Source organism: Polistes fuscatus, unplaced genomic scaffold, assembly GCF_010416935.1.
Source record: "Polistes fuscatus isolate 324 unplaced genomic scaffold, CU_Pfus_HIC Scaffold2, whole genome shotgun sequence".
NCBI lineage: Eukaryota > Metazoa > Arthropoda > Insecta > Hymenoptera > Vespidae > Polistes > Polistes fuscatus.
Window position 1 is genome coordinate 12,916,493 of NW_025113096.1, and position 25,264 is coordinate 12,941,756.

Below are 25,264 nucleotides of genomic sequence, written 5' to 3' on the forward strand. Positions count from 1 at the left end.
GAAGGCACCGGATTAATTGTTACGCCTAATATATAATATAATATATTATATATATTATTTTATGTTAGTAGTTTACAAAAGACTAGCTTAATTCATCCTAAACACTTTGGTAAATTTTGAATTTCTAACTAAATATCAGTATCCTTTCTTTTCGTCTTTTTTTCTTTTTCTTTTCTTTTTCTTTTCTTTTTTATACTTTTTTAAATTTATTTTTGGTCGTATTCACAGGTAATGTCTAGTCGTGAGATATCGCGTACTAATTCTTGCCTATGAAAAATTATGTAAACGATCTTCACACAATTATTTTCTCTTTTTTTTCAATTTTTTTCTTTTTTTTTCGTTTCTTATACAAGAAAAAATGGCAAGTGAACGTGCATATGTTCGTACGACGATTGGGTAAACGCAATATTAATAATAAGAAGAAAAACTATAAGAATACTAATAAGAATAAGAGTAGAATGATGATGATAGTAATAATAATAATAATAATAATATTAATATTTTTTCTTCAAACTAGATATGTTTGCACACAACATAACATGCATGTGCTCGCGTATACAATACGAATAATATTAACACATATGTATATCAAAGTACACATTCTGTGTAATTATAATGATGGACTTTAATTGCAATATATTTTACGACTAAAGCTTTCGACGAGTAAAAATGCATAAAAAAAACATACACACACATGTACGTACATATATATATATATATACATATATACTGGCGTTACTTTGTCAAATCTGCTGATTCATGAAATGACTAGCAAAACCCAGAAATAACTATACTGGTCTATTTAAATATAAAAAAAGGCAGAATTACATGCTTCAATTAGTTAATATATGAATTTAAAAGAGGCAAGTAGTTAAGATACGAGAGTTAATCTCAAGTATAAGAAAAATATTCTTCGATTTTGTTTCAATACCTGTTTATACTGTACTGTTATAAATTCGGGGATAGAAAATACGTGTTTTTCGTTTGAAGGCCTTACAAGCGATAGTTATCCAATCTCGAGATAGAGTTTTTCTATTGATTTAAGGAATTAAATTACATTTTTTTCGAAAATTAAAAAAACGAAATAAATTAAACGCGAGGAATGAATGCTCGTAGATACGTTTTTATCTCTTTCTGTTCTTTGAAAATAGATTTTTTGTTAGTCCTACTGTTTTATCGACTTTGAACATACTTATACTTTAACTACTCGCCTCTTGTGAATTTATATATAATCTCGTTATTCCCTCCAACTATTAGTTTTGGTATATAATAAAATTCTTTATATATACTTTTCTAAAAACGCCTAATTATTCTGGGTAAGACCTAGGATTTCCACGATTTAACGCCAACATATATCTATATATTATAATATATCATAAAAAGATTTTATCAAAGATAGAATATTTTAAAGTAATCATCACACAAGTTTCGGATTCTTATAGAGTACAATATATAGATTATTTTAGAACAATTATATGGGCCAATGATTATCAAATTTACTTGTATTATGAAAAGTGATTTTAAAGAATTTTCAAATGTAGGCTATTTTTTGTTAAATCGTTTAGGTGTAACTAAGATCTTTATACTTTCGAAATATAACATTTACATTACATATATACGAAAGTATTTATGCTAAAGATGATAAAGAACCATATCGAGTATATCGAGCAGGAGATTACGACATCTGTCTTGTTATCGTGTATTCAAACGAGAATAAAACTGGGTTAAAGAACTTTAAAAAATTGTGCGTCCAAATAATATTAAAACTTTAGTTGTTAGCTTTTTTTTGATTGGTCCTTTGACATAAAAGAGAACGTAACAAATAATAAGCAAACGACATGATATATCGTTACTTTTTACTTATTACACAGGTCTCTTTTTTCCGTATATAGATAAAAAAAAAGAACAGACAGATAATCAATCGCGCATTCATCCTACATGTTTTATCTTGATTTATACAGAGATTTATACTCATTGGATGCCTTTATATTATCATTGTCGTCATTATTGGACAACTCATCATTATCATTATCATTATCATCATCATTATCATCATCATCATCATCATCATCATCACCATCACCATCACCATCTACAAATAAAAATGTACGAAAATAAATGAAGCGGAATGTTTAATAATAATAATTAAAGTAATAATAGTAATAATAATATTAATATTAAAACAATCTTCTAATAAATTTAAAATATACAATCTTGCTTCGAATTTACATTTGGAGTATAATAAGAATGATTTCATTGTCCAATACAAGCAACTACTAATGTTCTCTTTGTTAGTTACAATGATACAAAACAAATTATAATAATGATTGTAATATCGGATAAAACGATTAATAATAAGATCGTTTTACTAACAACAAGAGTAGTACATCAATATAAAACGATGAAATTAATATATCTTAAAACTAATTACTTAAATACTGCATTAGAAATGCAGATTTGATCACATTAAACGTAAATAATTGGATTAGCTAGTCTCGAACGAGTCCGTATTTAATAATATAATATAATATATAAATATTAATTTTTTTGTGTAAAATTGTTATTTTAAAAGATTAAATCTAATGCATTAACTTTGTCATCGCGGAAAAACATACCGTTTAAGTTAACATTATATTATTTTACCCTTTCGCTGCTATGGACAAATATATGCATATATACATATATGCTCACCAAAAAAATCGCTCTTCATATAATACTATAGGCACATATATACATACGTTCGATGTAGTCTGCACAGATTTAGATGAAATGTATTCAATTGAAAAAATATAAATAATTTTAGATATATGAGCTGTTCTAGCCAATGCAATTAACTCTACTTTTTGAAATTTTTCAAATTTTATTATTAAAGCATTTCATTAATACTTAACATTATATATTTAAAATCAATCTCCTTAATAATTAGACTTAACACCATTAAATAAAAACAATTTTTATAATCGTTCAATAATAGATGATACGTCAATGTATATTACTTTTATAATTTTCTCTACTTTTTGTTTTCTGGAGTTAATCGATTTTGTAAATAAGTGGCTCATATATCATATTTCTATGACAGCACATTATTTATTTTCCGTTTTTTTTTTCTTATCTTTTAATTTGTTTTTATCATATTTTCAATTTTGTTTATCTAGAAGAGAAAATTTATGGCTTTGCTGTAGCGAAAGGGTAAAAAAATAACGGAAAGAACAAAGAAATATAAATCGAAAAAATATAGAATTATCAACAAGGAAACATGTTTTGCGATAAAGTTAAAAAATAATAAAAGTAAGCCTGATTATGAGTAAAATAAAGATTGCTAAAAATGTTCACAATAGAGTCCACTTACAATTAGTTGGAGCGATCTTGGAAGCGATGATTAAAACTTTGATGGTATTATTTTTAAATGAGAAAACTATCATCGAATCATTTTAAGCTACCTAAGCTTGAGTATCTCTTTCGACGGAATTGAATTACAATTTTTTACCGTCAATCGAGCATACAATCGAACACACTTTTCACAAGATTCGATTTTAATTCTTTATTTAAAATTATTTTTAAAGACACCTCGTGAGTGTGAGTGTGAGTGTGTATGTGTGTCTCTTACGCACGAGAACTTATTCTCGCTCGAAGTACCTTTGAAACTATGTGTATATGTATATATGTGTGTATATATACATATATATATATATATTTAAGCAAATTGAGAGCTCGTATTTTACTATGCATCGGAACGGTCGCACTAATTGTTCGCTGAAAAATATTTTATCTTTTTTTTTCTTTGATACATGCTACAATCTTCGAAGAAAGTGTATAATTTGATTATTTTCAACGAATTCACGACCTTTCGTCTTTTTTGGTCGTATATAAGATCGCTTATTAGTTAAGTTCGTCGAGTGCCATTAAAAAGGACACTATTGTTTTATTTTATTTATTTATTTTTTGTTTTTCTTTTTTTTTTTTTTTGTACTGCCGCAAACGCGCACTATTTTTTGTTTTATTTCTTTTCTGTTTCTTTTATTTTGGGAAGACTTTTTCATGGCTGACAATCATACGACACCCAACTTCCCTTTCAGAGATGTATTTACATACGATGTATTCAGAGGAGACCAAAATTTAGAGATCTATTCTTTGGGATTCTTGAGATTTTCTTTTGTGAAAAATATCAGATCTTAGTTTCGATCAGTGCATTACTCATTATCTTTTCGTCTTATCTTTTTCTTCTTTAAAGTTGGTATATACATACAGATTAACACTTTTCTATTTGGAATAATACGTTTATCCATTTGAAAAACCGTTTTAGTTCCGATACGTAGAAAATATCAAGAGTATGCAAATGGATCTTATAACGCGATGATTTAGAATAAGGATCTCCTCTTTTGAAAATGAAGAGCCTCAGTTTATATTATCGTACACAGTGTTTCATTTAAAGTCATGTATCTTACGAGATAAGAATCACTTACATGACTGAAATCTAATAATATTATTGAGAAATTGAAGTTATTATACTTTTATATTTTTTTTCTATTTATTTTTTCTATCCATTCCTTGTTTATTCTTGTCCGTTAATTAAGGTTTTAGAAATATTTATTTTTGTTTTTAATCTGCAATTCTTTGCTTTAAATGAATTACTTTGTACGCATGTATATACATACATACGGTTACTTAAAATATATACAAATGTCTAAGAAAAGTTCCGACCTAATCCCATACGCGTTTCTACGCTTTCTCTTTCTCCTTTCTCTTTATTTTTGGTTAATTTTATTCATATACCATAGATTGAACACAATGATCGAAAATTTCAATCACAATAGACTCGTAAACTTAATGGCGTTACGTTTGATTCTTACGTAATATTAATGGCTAGTCAATTTTAATTACTAAATATCCAAAGGCGAATAAGAATAGATTTTTCATATGCCATGTTTTGGCATGTTTTTTTAGTGTTTCGTCGTTGAATCGTCTACAAATTATTAACGACGTTTACAAATTTCGATCGACCACTTCTGAAAATTTGTCTAAGTCTAAATTGGTATATATACTTACATACGTGCGTATTTGTTATGAAATTGACAAAACAATTCGAATTGTCTTTGCGAAAGGAAGAAACGCGAGATATACGAGTATGATTGAATGTGTCGGATTCTATGTAATAAGAGGAATACAGAATGTTATCGATCCGGAATAATATAAAATGGAACAAAATAAAATAAATAAGAAAAAGAAGAAGAGAACAAAAGTATTTAACTGTGCGTTGGATGCTTACTGTCACTAAAAATCAATTACATTTTTCGATAATAAGATTGATTTTTAATATCAACGAATCTGTTGTATAGAACATAAATTAAAATGTACTTTTCTTTCTCTTTTTATATTTTACTCTTTCTCTTTTTTTCTTTCTTTCTTTCTCTTTCTATTAGATTTCGTTCCATTTGAACGTGAGGTAGAGTGATTCGGGAAACAGGAAAAAGTGAAATATCGTAGGTAAATAATGAAATTTAGCAGAGAAGTCTGGCAGTATAGATTTTGCTTCAAGGTGAAGAAATTCTAGCGAATTAATTATTCGCCTGGTCAGTGCGATCTTGCTTCATACACGAAGTCTTACTTTGCCCCTGGTACTTTTCCTAAAACCTAAGGATAAAGAAAGGATAAAGAAAGGTAAAATCCGTATACGTTTGCTCGAGTTACACATGTCACGAACGTTTTACCTTCGATAGGTCGACACCTGTCAACGCTTGAACCGCTGGAGGTACTTGACCCACTAAGCGAGCTATTTCACCGCTCGTTGCATCGTTTCCACCTAACAGAACTATTTCTTCCGTTCTTGCTAAAGGTGCAGCAACCTCGGCAGCGATCTACAAATCGGAAAAGAAACAATTCAAGAAAATACATTTAATTGTATATTATGTCAAAAGTTACTTTCTTTGAAAAATAAAATATCAGTTAAAGAGAAGATATCAACAAGAAATACGTTTTCAAAATTGCAATCCTTTTCAATCATAAATACGTTTTCATCGTATATAATGAAAATGAGACAAATTTCATGTAAGACTTTAAAAGATTTGTGCATCAAATTTACGTTTAGAAATAACACAAAAAATAATGGCAAAACTTTCTACAAGAGTTTGCATTATAGAACGGAAGTCGAATTAGTGTACAATGCATTATGCATATAGGATTCGTTTCTCTTTACCTTTGGCAGAGCGTTCAAAGCGATATTGAGTATCGCCGCTTCGCCATATTTCTTGTAGATTGCAGCTTTCATTCGCATACGCTCAGCTTCCGATATTCCAACGGCTTCCAAAGCTTGAGCCTCAGCTTCTCCAATTAATCGAATCCTCTCGGCTTCGGCTTTCGCTGCGCTCACCGTTTGCGTTCTGTTAGTTTTAAAAACAATTATATGTGATATACATATATACATATAAATAGAGAGAGAGAGAGAGATAAGAAAGTACGAATACGAGATAGAGTAGTAATATTAGACATCAAGTATTTGATCTTTACATAATTTTGTTAGGTTTGTGTGTGTGTGTGATAATGATAAAAATGATATATTATAACGACTGAACCAATATGTCTTAAAATAATTGCTGACAGTCGTCGTTCTTTTGTTCAACTCTAAGACTTTTTATATTAAAAAATAAAATGAGTATCCCAAAATTCGTAACACTTCATCTATATAAATACAGTATTTTCCAGACTTAGTAATAAAAGTATAGATTACTGTGTTTATAATTAAACATAACTTTCTAATTCAAAAGCATACAAACTTACAAAAGTTGTTACATTTCGATACTTACCTTTTTCCTTCAGCTACTCTTCCAATTTTATAATGTTCTGCCTCGGCTGGTAATCGCACAGTACTCTGAAGTTCGTGTTCTTTTCGGCGTACCTCTTGTTCCTCTACTTCGATTTGCTTACGCCTCTCTACGATTTCTATCTGTATCTCTTCGTTTCGTATTCGTTGCCTTATCTTCGCGGCTTGTAATTCGTATGCGAGCTGTGCTTCTGCTTTCTAGAGATATAAACAAAAAGAAGAATCAAATTATATGTATATTAGTACATCTTAGAAACAATACCATGTGGTTTCACTTACAGCAGTGTTGACTTCCTGGTCGAAATTAGCTTTTTGCAATTGGAAAAGCCTCGCGTTATCTTCGATCTTTGTGTCGGTGTTGTACTTTATGTCCATCGCCGCTTTCTCGCACTCGGCTTCCTGCGAACAAACGAATTTTACGATTTCTCTTGCTCAAGCATGTTTACCTATTTACAGAATAATGATGCATGGAAGCGAACTGGTCTTTCGAAAAGTAAAACTTTTTCTTCGATAAAAACAATTTTCGTATTGGAAAGAATAAATGATATTGGTGAAGTTTAACAAATATCGTCGAAGAATTGTATTAAGCTGTAAACTTAATTTCTGCCGTTTTTCCATTTTCAAAATTGGTTAGTTTGGAAAGAAAAATTAATCAATTCCACTACTTTTGTTCATCTATCTGGCAATTGGGCAACCCCACGACGATAGAATGCGATTTTTTTCGAAGCTATCCATTCATCCACCCATTTTTGGACTCCTTCGTGATTGAAGAAGTGTGTATCTGTAAGCGTGTATTGCATTGACCGGAAAAGATTATAATTCGATGGTAACATGTCTGGAGAGTACGTTAAGTGTGGGAGAACTTCTTACTCGAGTTCTAGTAGTGTATTCTTCACGATTTTCGCAACATGCAGTCAAGCGTTGTCGCGTAAAAGAATGACTTTCTGTCAACTTCTGGTAACGGACGGTCTTTTTTGCATTAATTTGTCACTCAATCGGTTTAACTGATGTTGATAACGATCTGCTTTAACAAGTTGGTTCAAACCCGAGAGTTCATATTACACAACACTTTCCTAATCCCACTAAACGCATAGCAAGATCTTATGACCGTTGATATTCCTCTTGGGAATTGAAGTATAGAATTTCCTAGGATCTACTCATGATTTTCTTTACTTGGGATATCAAAATAATGAAATTGCACATGTCGAAAAAACAGTTTATCACGATTCATTTTTAATCGAATAGAAAACCTCTATCACGTGAGAAAATTTAACTTCTGAGGCCTGATTCACGTTTACCAATGTCGAAGCAACAAAAGGCATACGATTTGATAGATGGAAATTGCCAGTTTGTGAGTTGGCATTTTCTAGTAGCCAACGACAGGAATTAAGTTTAAAACCTAATAAAATCGTTGTTTAACAAAATTAGTTGAAACTTACGCGTATGCCAGCGTCACGATTGGCCTCAGCGACACCAACATCTGCATCACGTTTGACTGCCGCTGTCTGAGCTTTTCCGAGTGATGCCAAATATTGAACATCATCGTAAACGTCCTTTATCGTGAATGAGAGAATCTCTATGCCCATACGGCCAACATCGGGTGCTGCAACTTCTCTTACAAGTGCCGCAAATTGATCACGATCTTTATAAACCTCTTCAACTGAAAGCGTGCCTGCAAAGAAAAATCTTTCGTCAGTTTTATAATTGGAACAAAAAAAATGTTGAGAAAAACAAAAAGAAAGGAAAAAAAAAACAAGTGAACAAAGTGGGAGCCTAAAGATACGTCACAGCATTCTCTCCTCGAGCAACCTCTTCAGTCATCTTTTGTATAGTTAGTCAATAATTCCACGATCCTTGTTCTTTCGTTTTGTGGATAAATATAACCTATTTTCACGATACGTGGCAATGAATTTATTTCTAGCATCATAAAAAAAAAATCCACGTAAAATATAAGAAAATCAATTGTTGAATAAATTCTTACCTAAAATTGCACGTAAATGGCCTTCAAGAGTGGACAATATCGTTGATTTTATTTCATGGACACTTTTCCCGAGAAATTGTTCACTGGCAGTATGCAAAAGCTCGTCGGCTTTCATGATTTTGCATTGGGCCACTCCAGTGACGGTCAATGGTACACCTTGGGCAGTCTCGACGTTCTCGCAGACTGGATTTAGTGTCATCACTTCGAGGGACAATCGTTGGACATCTGTGACGAACCACCAAGTGAAAACGTAGCCGCCGACAATTGTCCTCTTCTTCATCGATCCGCAACATCCTCCTGAAATACAAAAATCGTAATGATAATTTATACGTTGTTATAACGACGATGTCATGGAATATCATCAAATGTGCAATTGAAATTCTCTTAATCTTTTGCATTCCAATGCCGATGGTACAGTTATAATTTATAATATATTTTCAATCTATAGATATCGGCACGAAAAACTCTTAAATTAAAAATTCACACTTTCGTTTCGAATAATACAAAGTAAATTGTACAAATTTGTAACTTATTTTTTCTTTTTCAAAAAAACAACTCTTTTAATCTTCACAAGTTTTACTCTAGTGGATGGCGATTGCTGGTGATCGCGAAATCGATCTCCCGTTATTTTTTGAAGGAGGATCGGTTTCACGGGGTTGACTATCAAACGAGAAACGAGGAAGAACTTCAAGTCTTGAACTCCTAATCATCTCTAAGATAAACGGGGGAATTGGAAAGCAGCAAACTAGAGAAGAAGCTTGGTCTCTCTAATATCGTGGAACCATTAAGGATCAACGTACTGACTCTTACGTTCATAAAAATTATTATTATTATTATTATTACTATTAATATTGTAATATTATTATTATTCTTATTTATTGCAGATGAAACAACATCATAATTAGGAAACTTGGTATTTTAACGCCTCACAAAGTATCTCGCTCCCCTCGCTCTTGTGACAAGCGTAAGTAGGTCGTTTTATAGAGGCCGTACCGTTCTTTACGGTGAGATCACTAGATCGTGACGTCAAGAACACGACTATCTAAACGTTTACTAGCGATCGTCTTTCGCTTACGTGAGATTCAACACGTAACGCACTTGATCGAACGAAACTTGAAAATGTTTCTTTTCACGAAAATAAATCAAACACTTTTGAATTCCAATGACTTTCTAGTATCGTTACAAGAATAATGCTTTCACTAGATATCCTATTATAAACGTTAAATATTTTATCTAATTAATTTACATATAATTCTTACTGTCTCATTAATATTATAGTCATAACTATGATGATATTCTCAGTTATATGAATATGTCTACGTTGAGTAAGAGAAGGATGATATCTGACACAATGTTTGTTTGTACAATTTTTAGAGGTTTTATCAATTGTTCAGATATCATATGCCTTTTCTCTCTAAATTTTCCATCTAAAAATCTTAGGAACCATGATCCGTTACATATAGAAGCTTATCATACCTCTTATAGTTACTTTAACTGTATTAATAGAATGTCTCAATCTGTAAATTATTTTCATCGGCACGTAGATTTATTTAATCAGCCTTTATCTTCTGTCAAATATTGTCTAAATTGTTTCTAAATATCTTTATTTTTTACCTGACCTCTTTTGTAAAATTTCTGTATCAATGGGTTTATCCCATAGATAAATAAATAAATAAATATTACATTTTTCAAGAAATATTTTCAAAATAATCTCGATGACGATAATGATGATAACGATGAACATATTAGAAAATAATTTTCCTATTGATATTTAATTATATTGTTAAATTAACAATTCGCCTAATATATCTATTAATTCGGAGAATGAGAAGGAAATTATTTCTAAGGAATTCGAGAAGGAGAGAGGAGAAAAGGAAAAAAAATGTTACGGAGAAAGGCAGAGAAGGAAGTTGATGCCCGTTATGTTAGAGACACGTAGCTTCGAAACCCGTTCGCTTCGAAGGTAACCGTATGACTTCGGAATACGATCTCAATAGATCCAGCATGCCAGTAGTCGTAGTAAGGTCATGGTCACTCTTGCTAGCCTGCCTTTAGGCTTCATTCGATCTTCTCTTCTAGACAACTAGATCCTTTCGTTTATACTTCGATTTTTATTAGAGAATACATATCAACATGAAAAGAAAAATGAATACGAAATTAAACGCGAGTACGAGTAGTCGTTATTAAGTAATCCTAATTTAATTTAATTACATATGTGCTTAATTTTGTTTGCTGCAATTCACTCAGAAGGTGTGTGTGTGTGTGAAGTGGGTGACTTTTGTAGTGAATAAAAAAGGGTTATGCGTGAAACCGTGAACAAATTCGTTATTCGGAGGTAAAAGTTTGCAATTTATTGGTTCATCGTTCGGGAATAATGTAAAGTTCGATATTAATAGATCGAGGCAATCTTGGAATTAGAATCGTATAAGTGACGGCACAGAAACCTAGAAAACGATCGAGAAAATGAACGGGGAAACCTCTCAAGAACATTGTATTGAGGTATTATAAAGGGAAAACAGAGAATTGCGATCTGATAAGGGGCAATAACCTCTGCCATGATATTTTACACGAGAATCATGTCTTCAAATGGAAAGGAATACATTTTCTAAGAGTTTTTTTTAAATCAAATTCCAATTTCCACATATTAACAAATTTAATCTATAGATAGAATAAAAGAGAACAGTAGTACACAAATTAAAGACTTCAATAAAGTTTTTACTTGCGTGACATTTAAAAAATAATCGCAACTTGGCATTGACAATTAATGTTACTTAACATTTGAAAGTTTTCTGCTTAATTGTTATTCATAATGACATGCGCCATAACATTTCAAGTCAATTGAATGTCTAACGATGATATCCGTAATCAGTATATCGGTTTCAGTTCTACAGGAACAACGCGTATCTCAGGAACTTATTAAAAATATCTTCAATTTATTGTAAATGATTCATTCATTAAATCTTATTTCCTTAGAAAAATCGTATCTTATTTATTAAAACCAACTCTGTATATTACAGAAACTATCAAAATATAAACTATTATGGGAGTTGAAAGTGCATTTATCGGAGGCTTGTCCACTACAGGCACTGGATTATCATGGTTTTTTTCAGTTTTAACTGCTGCACTACTTTATTTCCATTACGAAGTTTTAGACAACGAAGCACCGCCTATTGATGTTCCTTTTGAGGAATTGTTAAGATCTTACGATTTTATCGTAGTCGGTGGTGGATCAGCAGGTATCATCAAAATAATTATTATTTTTATATTATTTTCTTACTTGTCGTTGATTCCAAACAATCTATTGTAATTAATCAGGTTATTTTTATCTTATTGAGTGATATTCGATTTAAAATTATAATTTAACGTATCATATATGTGATCTATAATCTATAGAACAAATAAATTATCTATAATTTAATGTTATATATTACGTATATGTAATATTTATATAGAATAATTTTTTAGCTTTTATTTAGTATGTTTTATATGTATACCAAATAATATTTGCGACAAATTGTACACAACAATTGCAAGAAATTATGATCTGTGGCGGTGATTATTATTAACTATATCATGCTAGCGAACGTGATTAACATTAATTATAAATTACTCTTTTCATTTTCCTTCAAACTAAAATAGTTATTCTTAAATATTATTTAATTAAATAATATAAATAATTATATAAATAATAATATAATAATATAAATAATTATAATATAATAATATAAATTGTATATAATATAAATATATAATATATCCGCTTCAGGTGCTGTTGTAGCGAGTCGTCTCAGTGAAATCAATAATTGGAACGTGCTACTCTTAGAAGCTGGAGGACAGGAGACAGATATATCGGACGTACCTCTACTTGCTGGCTATCTTCAACTCACTCAACTCGATTGGCAATATAAGACGGAAGCTGAGGGTACTTATTGCTTGGGTAAGTAGTAGTTAACTAGGTCTTCGTATTTCTTTCTTACTGGCATACAACGTAACGTGATCGCATAGAGCTCGTCGAAAGTTTTAATTCGAAAGAGCTAGAAATCTGTCGAGTCTTGCTACATCGAATACCAATGAAAGTATTGCAAACGTTTTAGCAATGGAAAATGGACGTTGCAACTGGCCTCGTGGAAAAGTGATCGGTGGTAGCAGCGTCCTAAACTATATGCTTTATCTTCGTGGCAATAAAAAGGACTATGATATTTGGGAGCAGCAGGGTAATCCTGGTTGGAATTCGAAAGAAGTACTCTATTACTTCAAAAAATCAGAAGACAATCAGAATCCGTACTTGACTCGTACACCGTATCACTCGACCGGTGGTTATTTGACAGTTCAAGAAGCACCTTGGCATACACCGTTGGCGGCTGCTTTCGTTCAAGCTGGTCAAGAGATGGGTTATGAAAATCGTGACATAAATGGTGAACATCAAACGGGTTTCATGATCGCACAGGGCACCATAAGACGTGGCAGTCGATGTTCTTCAGCTAAGGCTTTTCTTCGCCCAGTGAGACTTCGTAAAAACTTACACGTTGCATTAAACTCGCACGTGACTAAAATACTGATCGATCCTAATTCGAAGAGAACGTATGGCGTGGAATTTGTCAGAGATGGCAAGGTTTTTCGCATACGCACGAAAAAAGAGGTTATTGTGTCCGGTGGAACAATCAATTCGGCTCAGCTCTTGATGTTGTCAGGTTTGGGGCCAAGAAAACACTTGGTCGAACACGGTATTCCTGTTATACAAGACCTGAAGGTAGGTTACAATTTACAAGATCATGTTGGCTTAGGTGGTCTCGCTTTCACGGTGAACAAGGAAATTTCTATGGTTGAGAAGAGACTCCATAATGTGCAAGCTGTTATGAAATATGCCCTCTTAGGTGATGGTCCTCTGACTGTTCTCGGCGGTGTTGAAGGTTTAGCCTTCATTAACACAAAATACGTCAATGCCACGGAAGATTTTCCAGATATTGAGCTTCATTTCGTATCAGGTTCGATAAATTCTGATGGCGGCAGACAGCTACGAAAGATCGATGGCATCAAGAAGAATTTTTACAATGAAGTATTCAGTCCAATCAGCGAGAAGGATGTTTGGAGCGTGCTTCCTATGCTTTTAAGACCTAAAAGTAGAGGCATTATCAAGCTACGCAGTAATAATCCCTTTGATCATCCGATGATCTATGCTAACTATTTTAATGAACCCGAAGATATAGCAACACTCATCGAAGGCGTCAAAATTGCTGTAGCACTTAGTAAAACTCGATCTTTTAAAAGATTCGGCAGTGAATTTTATATGAAATCGTTTCCAAATTGCAAACATATACCACAGTACACTGATTTACATTGGGAATGCATGATTAGGCATTATACGCATACAGTTTATCATCCTGTTGGTACTTGCAAAATGGGTCCCTACTGGGATCCAGATGCAGTAGTCGATCATCAGCTTCGAGTTTATGGAGTAAGCGGTCTTCGTGTTATAGACGCTTCCATTATGCCCAATATTGTCAGCGGTAATACTAATGCTCCAGTGATAATGATCGCTGAGAAAGGTTCTGACATGATTAAACAGCACTGGTTAAAGAAAAAGAATCGAGGCTAAAGCACGTACACGTGCAAAAATTTATTGTAACATAAATGAGAAAATAACGATTCTACGAAAATATTTTTTAAATAATTAGAAACTAAAAATAAGTAATATGTTATATTAAATATTTAGTAAATTTTAATTATTTTATATGTAATGACTATTTATTAAATATCATCATTTAGAATACCAAAACATTGTAATAGTTTTCGTGTAAAATATTATGAACTTTATATGATATTTTTAGTATAGGTATAGTAACATAAAGTGTAATTTTCGGTATATTATCGTTTTTCTTAAGCACCATTAACATAACATCATTTTCAGATACGTTATTCGATGACATATTTGAATAAAATGAATGACTGTAAACAATATGTAAAAAGATAGGATAATATAAAAAAAATCATAATATTAAGTATGTAATTTTCAATATTTTGCATCTTTATAGAATTGACTATAAATTTTAAGATTCCTATGACGAATAAAGAAAATATTAAAATTAATTAACGTTTATTATGTATGTACTTCAAGATATACACTTTTTTCATGTATTACGAAGAAAAAACATCAATTGTTAGTATTTCATTATTAGAGAAAGACAAATTTTTAGTTTCATTCCAAACAATAATTCTCATTAAAAAAAAAAGTTTACATTAAAAATTGCGATTTCTTATATAAATCGGTAATTTAATTATATTTTATTATATATATAAATTTTAATTATAAATTAATGTTATATATATATTATGTTTATAATTACTGTTATATCATGTATATAATTAATGTTTTATTATGATTTCAAAATAATTGATCTCGAGAATCGAACAAATATATTGCTATTGAGAAAACTTTCGAATAATTAAGACTGTGGTGATCGATAGTAAATCAGCGGAATTAATTATTGCGAACCGTCTTTCGGAAAATAAGAATTGATCGAACTGTGTTTTTATTGGAAGCTGATGGAATGGAAGCAATGTTATTAAATATTCCTACTGACCGTTCGCGATGTGTGTACTACCAGGCTCGAAGAACCATAAAAATACAATGGGGGGGACAAAAGTATTCGTACAGTAAGTATATAAAAAGAAAGAGATCTGTATTTTCTACATTATTAATTGCAATATAATATATATGTTTACATGTTATGCACTAACATTAGTAATAAATATTATAAATAAACAAAAGTTAATTATAGTATTTTGTAACTTACGGGACTTGAATATTCGTCGAATGATGAAATTTCAATGGGGCATAAGTATTCGTATGTCGTTAGTAATTAATGTAAATTTAATTACATTTAGTATTTAATAGGATCCTTTTTTTGGCGAATAACTGCACTGAATTTATTTTGCATTACTATTATCACTTTACCGGCCGGTAGCGGTTCAGCATCCTGTGCACTTCCTTTTTCCAATATTTGTTGGTTGCCATGGCAACCGATTCATCGGCTGCCGATCGGTGAAGTGTTAATTAACAATATATTCTGTTCTCCTGTTATTCGATTATTAAAAGGCTCAACATGGTGCTCGGTTTCTATTAAGAGCTTCAGTTTTTCCTCTCTCGGCCTTCCATACTACACTGCTCTATTTTTTTATTTTGTTACCTAACTTACCCTACGATATGGAGAATTCATTTGCTACGATATTTCCTATACACTTGAAATATACCGTGGGATCAACTTTCCCAGACTAAACAAAACCAAGGTTTTTGACAATCAGGTCATTGATACTTGACACTGACTTTGGCCACCTTTGTGCGCGTTTGGTTACAAAGGAGGATCCGTTGTTCCATCTGCATTCATTTTGGAGTATCTCAAAATAAATAAATAAATAATCTGGTACGCTAACGAAAGTGACGAATTCGATATGGAATATCTGACGAATTCACAAAAAAATCTGACCATTTTTCACCAAAACAAATACAAACCAGCTGTTTATTTACATTTCTATGTTATTTTTTCATTCTGAAGCAAATTGTAATTAATATACAAGATATGGCAATAACTCTGTCCATCTTGAACATCTCCGTTACTTGTAATAATATGAAAAAATGTTTGGTACAAAACTTGCATAACATAGGAGGAGCAGATTGCAATGTCCATTTATTTTGCGTAGATAGAAAAAAATGTCAATGTAATCTTTATTTTTGCAATAATAACACATAAAGCTCTTGACAATGCAAAGATTTCATTTTTGTATCATTAAAAGACGTAGATGCTTTATTGTTTACGACATGCCTTTTTTCGTCACAGCTAATAATCATAATTTCGAATATTTGTGAGAACGTTTATTCTACTATCAGATTTGAATGATTTCGTAAAAATGATAAGTAATCCTATTTAAAATAAATAGTATTGTTCAATCAGCTCAGATAATGTATTATCTTTATTGCATTCCGAAGATTACAAGTTTTTACTCTTTTTTAAATAATAATAATTCCATTAAATATATCATTTTTATATATAATATAATAACACACAAATAAATAAGTAAGAAAGATTACTAATATGATAAAAATTGATAATGGTAACCCAATTAAATGTACAATGTATTCTTTTAAAATTCCTTGATAATTTGATAATTAATTTAAGGATACATGGTTATGCTTTTCATACATTGCAGATAACATACATATATATATTTTGTAGTCGAGAAAATACTCATAAAAAAAAATTCAAAAACAGCTTTTGCGTCAAATTTCGTAACAATTCAGAAACATAGACCCCCTCGTGCGAATTTTAAAATTGTTTTGATGTTGTGGCAGCGGATATCACACGGTCGTCATAATTGCTGATGCTATCGATATTAGGCTAATAGATAAGCTTCGAGAATCAATTGTTGTATTGATTCGAATCTTCAAGATCACGTGGCGATTGTAGGTATGTATTTAATTTTTTAATTGATAAAGTTTCAATTCAAAGAGTTCATTTATGCATTACCAAAATTTATTTCCTCGAAATTTGTAAGATCATTTTTGTAAAACAAAAAATCATATTAAATTCATTGAATCAAAATCGTTATTTTTTTTTTTCGTCGAGGAATTCGGTAGTTGCTTATAAGATGGACCAAATTCGTCGAAAATAATGCATATTATTTCTATACAATTTCTACATAATAAAACAATTACGTTAAAAATTAAAAAAATCATTCGAGAAAAACGCATTCAAACTTTACGGTACCGTTCTCGGGTATCAAGCCATAAAAAAGGTAAAATAATGAAAATTTTGATATTACATCTAGAAAAGAAGTATGCACGATCAACATACGTAAGAAAATCGATTTTTCAACAATTTTGTATCAAAATGACGCCTTTAATTGAACATAAGTTATTATTTTTTGTTAAGGCTTAAAAAATAAGAATAAAAAACCTATCTTTCATAAACTCAGATTCTATCAACCTCAATTAGAACTTTTTCAATGGACCTGTTAAATGTAATTCGATATTAATCGGATTTTGGAATTGGATTTGCAAGATTTATACATAGAGTGTAAGCCTGACAGAATCTATGAAAAATGTTGACGCTCGATTAAATCTAAATACAAATTTTGTCTTGTTCAATATATCAAATTTCCTCGAAGGATTATTGACGGTGTCAGACTCGTTATAACGCGTATGATCTATCATCCTTCTGATAAATGCAAAGTGATACTAGTCGGGAATCCCATAATTATAGATTTAATTCTCGATTTTAGGTACACACGCGATATTCGAGGTGTTCGCGTGACCATGGCAAACATAATTTATGGAAATACTAACATTATATAATAAAGGAAGAATAAATAAGCCGAGGTCATTGATAAGCAAAATTAATAAATTGTTCAATATTTGATTATTATTGGTAAACTAGATTTTATCATATGCTCAAGTAATCGTTTGAAATAATTAATGACATGTGGTATATCTTGAAAAACGATCGATGAAATATTTGTTGATCGCGCACGTGTGCAAATTAATGTAGTAATGTAAATGTTTGATTAATCGTGTTTACCATCAATAAAACATCTATCTACATTTTGGGAATTTTTGTTTGTTCACGTACTTCGTCTATACATTTTTCCATTTGTATACTCAAGTGTGCCACATGATTTCTACTACAATGATTGCCTCCTATCTCCTTTTATAATCAAAGGCAGAGGTGTTAGAGGTCTATTCGTTCTCAGACACCCGAGTTAACGTGATTCCAACTCGCGAAGAAGTAGGTAAGATATCATAATCCTACTAAAAACTAAGCTAACAATTAACCGGGTAACGAATAATCAGATCGTATCGGTGTCTGATTCTCGCAACGAGCCATACCTCCTCACTTTCCTCGAATGCAAGTGAAATCATACATCTTACGATAGGTAAAATGAAAAGTGAAATAAAACTAGAAAAAAGATAAAGAAAGAAACAGTGATTCACCATATTTGTGCGTTGCAAATTATTAATATCGTAATACGCGAAATACTGGCTTGCATAATCGAAGGGGAAGTCTCTTTTTTTTCTCTCTTTAAACACGAAAATCTTTATTGAAGTTTTGGTACGCATTAACAACGATTGATTTTTCGATTTCGTTGAAAGATTCGCGCATTAAGCAAAATAATCGGAATTGTTCGTTATTTCTTAATATTTACCATGGAGAATCGTTCTTATACGTATACGTGTATGTATATATATGTATATATTTACACACATCACAAGTTTATTCGAATCAAGCTGGCTGCAAAGTTAACAAAAAGCCATTTGACGACGAAGTGAAAGAAAATACATATTTATATATTTGTGCTTTTAAGTATATATTATAATCAATTGTTAAATAAGACTATTTGCCATTGATTAGTTATTTTGATTAAATAAAAAATCATATCATAGATAACTAGAAAATTTGATGAAAAAAATATCGTTATCCGAATAATTGTGAACTCGTAATAAAAACGGACGTGCACGTATGTAATCTCATTATCCAACTTTCTTCTTAGTCGATTAACTTTCGACAACACTCACACATTGCATCCTGCTTGGACCGAATAGACTTTAGCAAATGCACAGTGGAAGGGAAGTAGTAATGATGACGTCACGTCATGGATGTTTCACTGCCATCAGACACGAAGGATTTCTTTTGCTCTCGCAAGAGAGAACCAAAGAGAGAAAGACGAATAAAGAAAAAAAGGGGTAGGGAGGAAGGATTCTTAATTAGTGCGTCTAGTTTAGCCGGTTGGGTTGGTGGATGGGTTAACCGATTTGTGACTAACAACGTTTGCCTTTTACCAAACGATCTTGTCCGAGTAAACGAATGAGTCTTACCGGCTGACTCTTATTCGTATCTACTTAATATTTTCGGCCGTTGAGTCGATTAACAATTTTCCTGTTGCCGTTGAAGAGCCATCATTGACTCGTAGCCGCGCGCCTTTCGACTCGAGTCACCGTTCGTTCCCCCTTTAGTTTCTTCTTTGTTCTCGTCGACGCTCCAAATGCTTCCAAAATGTTTGCGAGCTGGCCAGCTTGAGTCGATACTTCACCATCAACCGTTCTAAGTTCTATCGAATTTCATCAGGTAACTAGTTTTATTTTCTTCCTTCTTTCTTTGTCGTACTTACAATTAATTAATTAACCTAATTAATCGTTTATCCGCAACGAATATCATTCTCGATTATAGTTAAAACGGCACGTGTCTTTATTCAAATTCTCCAATTTCTTTCAATGTCCTCGAGAATAAACCCGTTTAGCAGCGTTCACCACCAACGTGCATGCAATTCAAGTTTACCGTGTTTCTAGCCAGTCGCAATGGATATTGATCGTATATACGCATTGATCTTATGTAAAACGTATTTTAACGAACCATTGGTAAGAGTACAATCTTGCCGTTAGTATAGAATTCGATTTCGTTCATGCGCCCGTGCGCGCCCCCGCGCCTTTCCAAATTTCCATTTAACATAAGTATTATTTTATCAGTGTTACGATTTTTTCCTGCATTTTTCGGCGTTATATTTTTCGATCTAAACTTTCAAACAAATATGATAATAACCCAAATTCGAAGAAGAACGTGATAGATAAGTGATATTTCTTTATCTCCTTGAGTTTATCAAGTTGATTATAATAACGCGATTAGCGAATTTCCGTTTATGTTATCGACACGAACGCGTTGCTTCAGATAATAGTCACTAATGACCACGAACGCTAAATTTACGAATTTATTAAATATTAGTCGAATGCAATCAGAGAAATAATTTTCAATGACGCGTATAATGAGATATTAATGTAAAGTGCAAAAAACGCTATGTCATAAATAACACAAATTATTCATCACTTTCGTTGTTCTTTTTTTTTTTTGATAGAATGGTAAAACTATTAATAAGGAAAATGTATAGTTATGCATTTATAATGTACATGAAAATGATTATTTCTATTATTAAAGACTATTTATTTGTTTTTTTTATCCGTATTTATTGACTTAAAGGGTAGAAAACGTAATGTTTGATAAAAATTAAAATTTCCGATAATTCATATTACAATAATTTATAAACAAATGACATTGATGATCGTAATATTTTTGATTATAGTATTCTTACAACAATTTGATTATTTTTAACATAACAATAAGAATTTTCAAAAGCAACCGAATGTATTATGACGAGGATCACTAGTAAAATGTGAACACATTATTAATAAAAGGACGTAACCTTTTTTCAATTATAAAAATCAATAATTTCTTATATTACAAGATTATAATAATGAAAATTCTATTATTGCCTTTCGAATAAGATGTACGAGAGTTCAGTCGAGAATTATATGTTCGTTAAAACGTCTGTCATAATTTTTTTCTTATGTCGTGTAAATCCCATGCAAAGAGTACTTAAGTATTGCGAATTTGATTCAATTTAGTTTAAATGATTCTTGGCAAGCATTATCGTAAAGCCTTCCGATATATTACGTATGTCTGTTTCTCTCTCTCTCTCTCTCTTTCTCTCTCTCCCCTCCTTTTTTCACATGCATGCCGCTTATTTGTATAGAAAGGCATCTATCGTTTTGGTTGTCTTATAATCTTTGGCCGTGAGGCCACTGCACCCTACCAGCCGTTCTATTGACGTTCTGCAGAACCTCTATATGTGTGTATCTCCGATCCCTGTTACAGATTTACCGTTCTTTATGTAACGACATATCAAATTTAACATTTACTTACCGAACTCATTATCTACAACGATATTTGAAAAAAAAAATATCGAGCAGGGAAATCGAAGATAATTGATGCTTCGCTATTTCCTTTTCTATCGTCAAGCAATAAAGTGCATCGATTAAATAAAAAGTAAAAGGAAAGTAAGAGGAATGAGAATATAACGTTTTACTTTCTACCTTTGGTGCTACAATAACGAGTGTTAGAACGCTCACGGTGATACAGATCTCCATCTTTCTCTTTCTATGTTTTCGTTGTTTCAGTTTATACGATTTCTTCTTAGAATATGGACCATCATTTTCCCTTTTCTTTATTGAATCCTTTCAAATGATAGACAATACTCGCGCACCCGATCAGAAAATATGTTGCGATCGTAAGTTAATGTAGCTGAGGGAACGTTTGTGTTTAATTAACTGTGAATGGTTATTAAACTGTTTTTATGATATACTTTGTTATTCATAAATCGTTATTAGTCAAGGAAGTTACCGTAATATTATACATCAACGTCACTTATACATCACCTTCAAACCACAATGAATTTTATCTAATTATAAATAATAATATGCTAATTAATTTCAATGATTAGTGGATCCAAATATTTACGGAGAGTGAAATGATCGATATATATATATATGTGATTAAAACGTTATCATAGCTAATCGCGTGTAATAAACGTATTAGGTGTGCCGAAAAAAATGAAGGGGAAAATATATGAGCTTAATTTCTTAATTTACAGATGATATTGAATAACGGACGATGATACGGATTTTTAAAATGCGCTTACTCGACTTTCTTTTGCTTTTGGTGCAGTATGCATTTGCTAAGCAAATCAATCCACCGCTGGTGAGTACAAATATTCCGTTATTCTGATTAACAAATTGAAAAATACGGGCTCAGAATTATACTATGAGTTAAGATTATATATTGCGATACAAGAATAATTTCATTCTATAAGAGGAAATAATTAAATATACTATTATATTATATAAAGCATTACTAACGATATATATAAAAAAAAAAAAACAAAAACTGACATTGATTTCGTTTCTAGAAATTTAAATATCGTATTAATGTGGTTTTATGAAGATATACTTACTAATTAACTGATATTTTATAGATTTTCCTATCTTTTATTATTTTTTTTTAATAGTTTACAATAAAAAGTTAATTTTAAAGAATCATACCTTTTAATATTATCTATTATTTCTTTCAGCTCAATCTACTTGACGTAAATTACGACAATTATGTTACATCAAATGCAACAGGATGCTGCGGTTGCAGTTTCGAAGATACAAGATACATGAAAGCAATGTGTGGAGGCGAATCTTCTTTCATGAGTTTAGTTGAGAACCTGATGATGGCAAGATGCGACATATCTGATCCTTGTCGTAGATTAGGTAGAGATGATATACAGGACGGAGAATGGTAAATAACTGACCTTAATGACGAGGTCTCAAGTTTATACTCAACGATAAAACGATAAACATTTTGGCAAATTTTCTAATGATATTTTTATTTATAAAGGTACGACTTTATCGTTGTTGGTGCTGGTGTATCTGGACCTATTCTTGCCAGAAGACTAAGCGACAATTCTTGGAATAGAGTCTTACTGATCGAAGCTGGTCCCGAAGAACCCACCATGACAGCTATTCCAGGATTAGCCTGGAATGCTCTCTACTCGCAATTAGATTGGAAATTTAAAACGGAGCCGACAAAACCACATCCGACAGCGTGTTTAGGTAAAGTAATTTATCATTATCGACCGAACGATCCAAAATCAGACGAAATTCACGAAACTTTTATTCGACGTTTCCAGAAAAGGGTGGATCGTGTAATATTCCTAGAGGAAGAATGGTCTCAGGTACCAGTGGAATGCACGGCATGATGTATTATCGTGGTCATCCAGAGATCTACAATAAATGGGCACGCGAGGGTAACGTAGGGTGGTCCTATGACGAGATCGAACACTTCTTCCAGCTTGCAGAGAATCCGGTTGATCCATCTATGTTAAGTTCGTACACTCGTACCGTACCCGATGGTCCAGTGAAAATTCAACATTATTCTCACAGACCAGAATTTGTGAGCGTACTTTTGAGAGCAGCGAGCGAGCTAGGTCACAAAACGTCTAAATTGAAAGAATACACCCAAACTGGCTATATGGTAGCACCGATGACAGTAGACGAAGGTATAAGAGCAACAACCTCTAGAGCTTATCTAAGACCTGTACACGATAGACAGAATCTCAGAGTTCTGACCAATGCTCGTGTCACGAGGATTTTGATCAACGAGTATAATATGAAAGCATATGGAGTCGAACTGGTCGATAAACATGGTCGCAGGAAAGTCATCAAATGTAACAAAGAAGTTATTTTAACGGCTGGTGCCTTAGCATCACCACAGATTCTCTTAAACTCTGGTATTGGACCGATAGAACAATTATCTAAATTTGGTATTAAGACATATAAAGATCTACCAGTAGGACGATACTTCATCAATCACGTTTCCGTTGCTATACCAATGTCTATAAGGGATACATCGGTAGAAACTATGACCATGAAATCAGTAAATGAATATCTCGAATTTAGAACCGGTGATCTGGCTAGCACTGGATTAACTCAAGTAACTGCTTTCCTTGAAAGTAATTTCACTGTTCCTGGCTTACCCGACTTGCAAGTATTCTTCGACGGATTCAGTTCGTATTGCCCGAAAACAGGATTGCCAAACGAATGTACGGATGGTACTATAGGAACTTGTCCTGGTAGAAGAAAGATCGTCGCTAGGCCGACCGTCGTAATTCCTGACAGTCGTGGTACATTGGAATTGCGTAGCTCCAATCCTTTAGATTTGCCTCTCTTATATCCTGATTACCTTACTCAAGAAAAAGATATGAAAGTCTTGATCGAAGGTATAAAACAAGTACTTGAGCTCATAAACACTCCGACCATGAAGAAATGGGACCTTCGATTAGAAGATTTGCAAACTCCTCTTTGCGCACAGTAAGTCTATTATTTAATCGTATTTTATATTATAATATTAAAATAAACATAATGATAATAACGAAATATTCTCTTTCAAGTTTGCACACTGGCTCTGACGCATTTTGGGACTGTTACATACGAGCAAAGACTGGAGCCGAAAATCATCAAGCTGGTACTTGCAAAATGGGACCAGCTACCGACACATTCGCTGTCGTTGATCCGCAGCTACGTGTACATGGTGTATCTAACATTCGTGTTGCCGATCCTTCCATTTTCCCACATTTACCCAATTGTAATCCAATTGCTGCTATAATGATGGTAGCTGAAAAGGCATCTAGTATGATTATTAACTCGTGGCCTTGATCAAACAATGAATACGATGTTTTATCCAATTTCTTAATAAACAAATCTTTCTTCTCTTATCTACGAATTTTATTATACTATTTAGAAATTGTCCATACTTATATTTGAAATAATTTTAAGCAGAACAAAACACGTAATGAAATACGATAATAGACGAAAAAAAGAGTGACGTAATGAGAGTCAAAATATATTGAGTAAAATGTATAATATATGCATATTACACATATATATGTATATAAGTAAGAATAATTAAATATTATAAAAGCTATATTAACTCGCTTCATTATGTCAAGACAATTTAGGTATACACTTTTCGAAGAAGTCGCCATAACTAATTGATTAATGTCTGATACATCTGATAATACGAACTTTCCTCGTTGGAAATATTTCG

General features: G+C 31.9%; 3 protein-coding genes across 3 annotated transcripts in view; 2 read left to right on the top strand and 1 right to left on the bottom strand.

Annotated features, from left to right (window-relative positions):
• Nucleotides 1-5,382: 5,382 nt before the first annotated feature.
• Nucleotides 5,383-25,264, bottom strand: part of LOC122517162 (flotillin-2) — a 51,886-nt gene continuing 32,004 nt past the window's right edge. Inside the window, exons 2-8 of the mRNA XM_043635574.1 lie at nt 8,799-9,095; nt 8,257-8,489; nt 7,097-7,216; nt 6,801-7,015; nt 6,194-6,377; nt 5,709-5,855; nt 5,383-5,631 (exon numbers count right to left, since the gene is read on the bottom strand). Of these exons, the coding sequence (XP_043491509.1) occupies nt 5,602-5,631; nt 5,709-5,855; nt 6,194-6,377; nt 6,801-7,015; nt 7,097-7,216; nt 8,257-8,489; nt 8,799-9,095 (1,226 nt within the window). The 3' untranslated portion in view covers nt 5,383-5,601. The remainder of the gene's footprint in view (nt 5,632-5,708; nt 5,856-6,193; nt 6,378-6,800; nt 7,016-7,096; nt 7,217-8,256; nt 8,490-8,798; nt 9,096-25,264) is intronic.
• On the top strand, nt 11,222-14,474 carry LOC122517160 (glucose dehydrogenase [FAD, quinone]). The gene is made up of 3 exons (XM_043635572.1): nt 11,222-12,034; nt 12,565-12,735; nt 12,893-14,474. The coding sequence occupies exons 1-3, from the start codon at nt 11,839-11,841 to the stop codon at nt 14,392-14,394; spliced, it is 1,869 nt and encodes a 622-aa protein (XP_043491507.1). The 5' UTR covers nt 11,222-11,838; the 3' UTR covers nt 14,395-14,474.
• Nucleotides 19,548-24,932, top strand: LOC122517157 (glucose dehydrogenase [FAD, quinone]-like). The gene is made up of 6 exons (XM_043635567.1): nt 19,548-19,915; nt 22,269-22,375; nt 22,746-22,957; nt 23,057-23,271; nt 23,349-24,528; nt 24,609-24,932. Exons 2-6 carry the CDS (start codon nt 22,289-22,291, stop codon nt 24,871-24,873), a joined length of 1,959 nt encoding a protein of 652 aa, XP_043491502.1. The 5' UTR covers nt 19,548-19,915; nt 22,269-22,288; the 3' UTR covers nt 24,874-24,932.

Coding starts and splice junctions, on each gene's coding strand:
- LOC122517160 (XM_043635572.1), top strand. CDS start 11,839: ATGGGAGTTGAAAGTGCATTTATCGGAGGCTTGTCCACTACAGGCACT. Junction 12,035..12,564: donor AGTCGGTGGTGGATCAGCAG/GTATCATCAAAA, acceptor TATCCGCTTCAG/GTGCTGTTGTAGCGAGTCGT. Junction 12,736..12,892: donor TGAGGGTACTTATTGCTTGG/GTAAGTAGTAGT, acceptor CAAACGTTTTAG/CAATGGAAAATGGACGTTGC.
- LOC122517157 (XM_043635567.1), top strand. CDS start 22,289: ATGATACGGATTTTTAAAATGCGCTTACTCGACTTTCTTTTGCTTTTG. Junction 22,376..22,745: donor AGCAAATCAATCCACCGCTG/GTGAGTACAAAT, acceptor TATTTCTTTCAG/CTCAATCTACTTGACGTAAA. Junction 23,272..23,348: donor ACATCCGACAGCGTGTTTAG/GTAAAGTAATTT, acceptor CGACGTTTCCAG/AAAAGGGTGGATCGTGTAAT.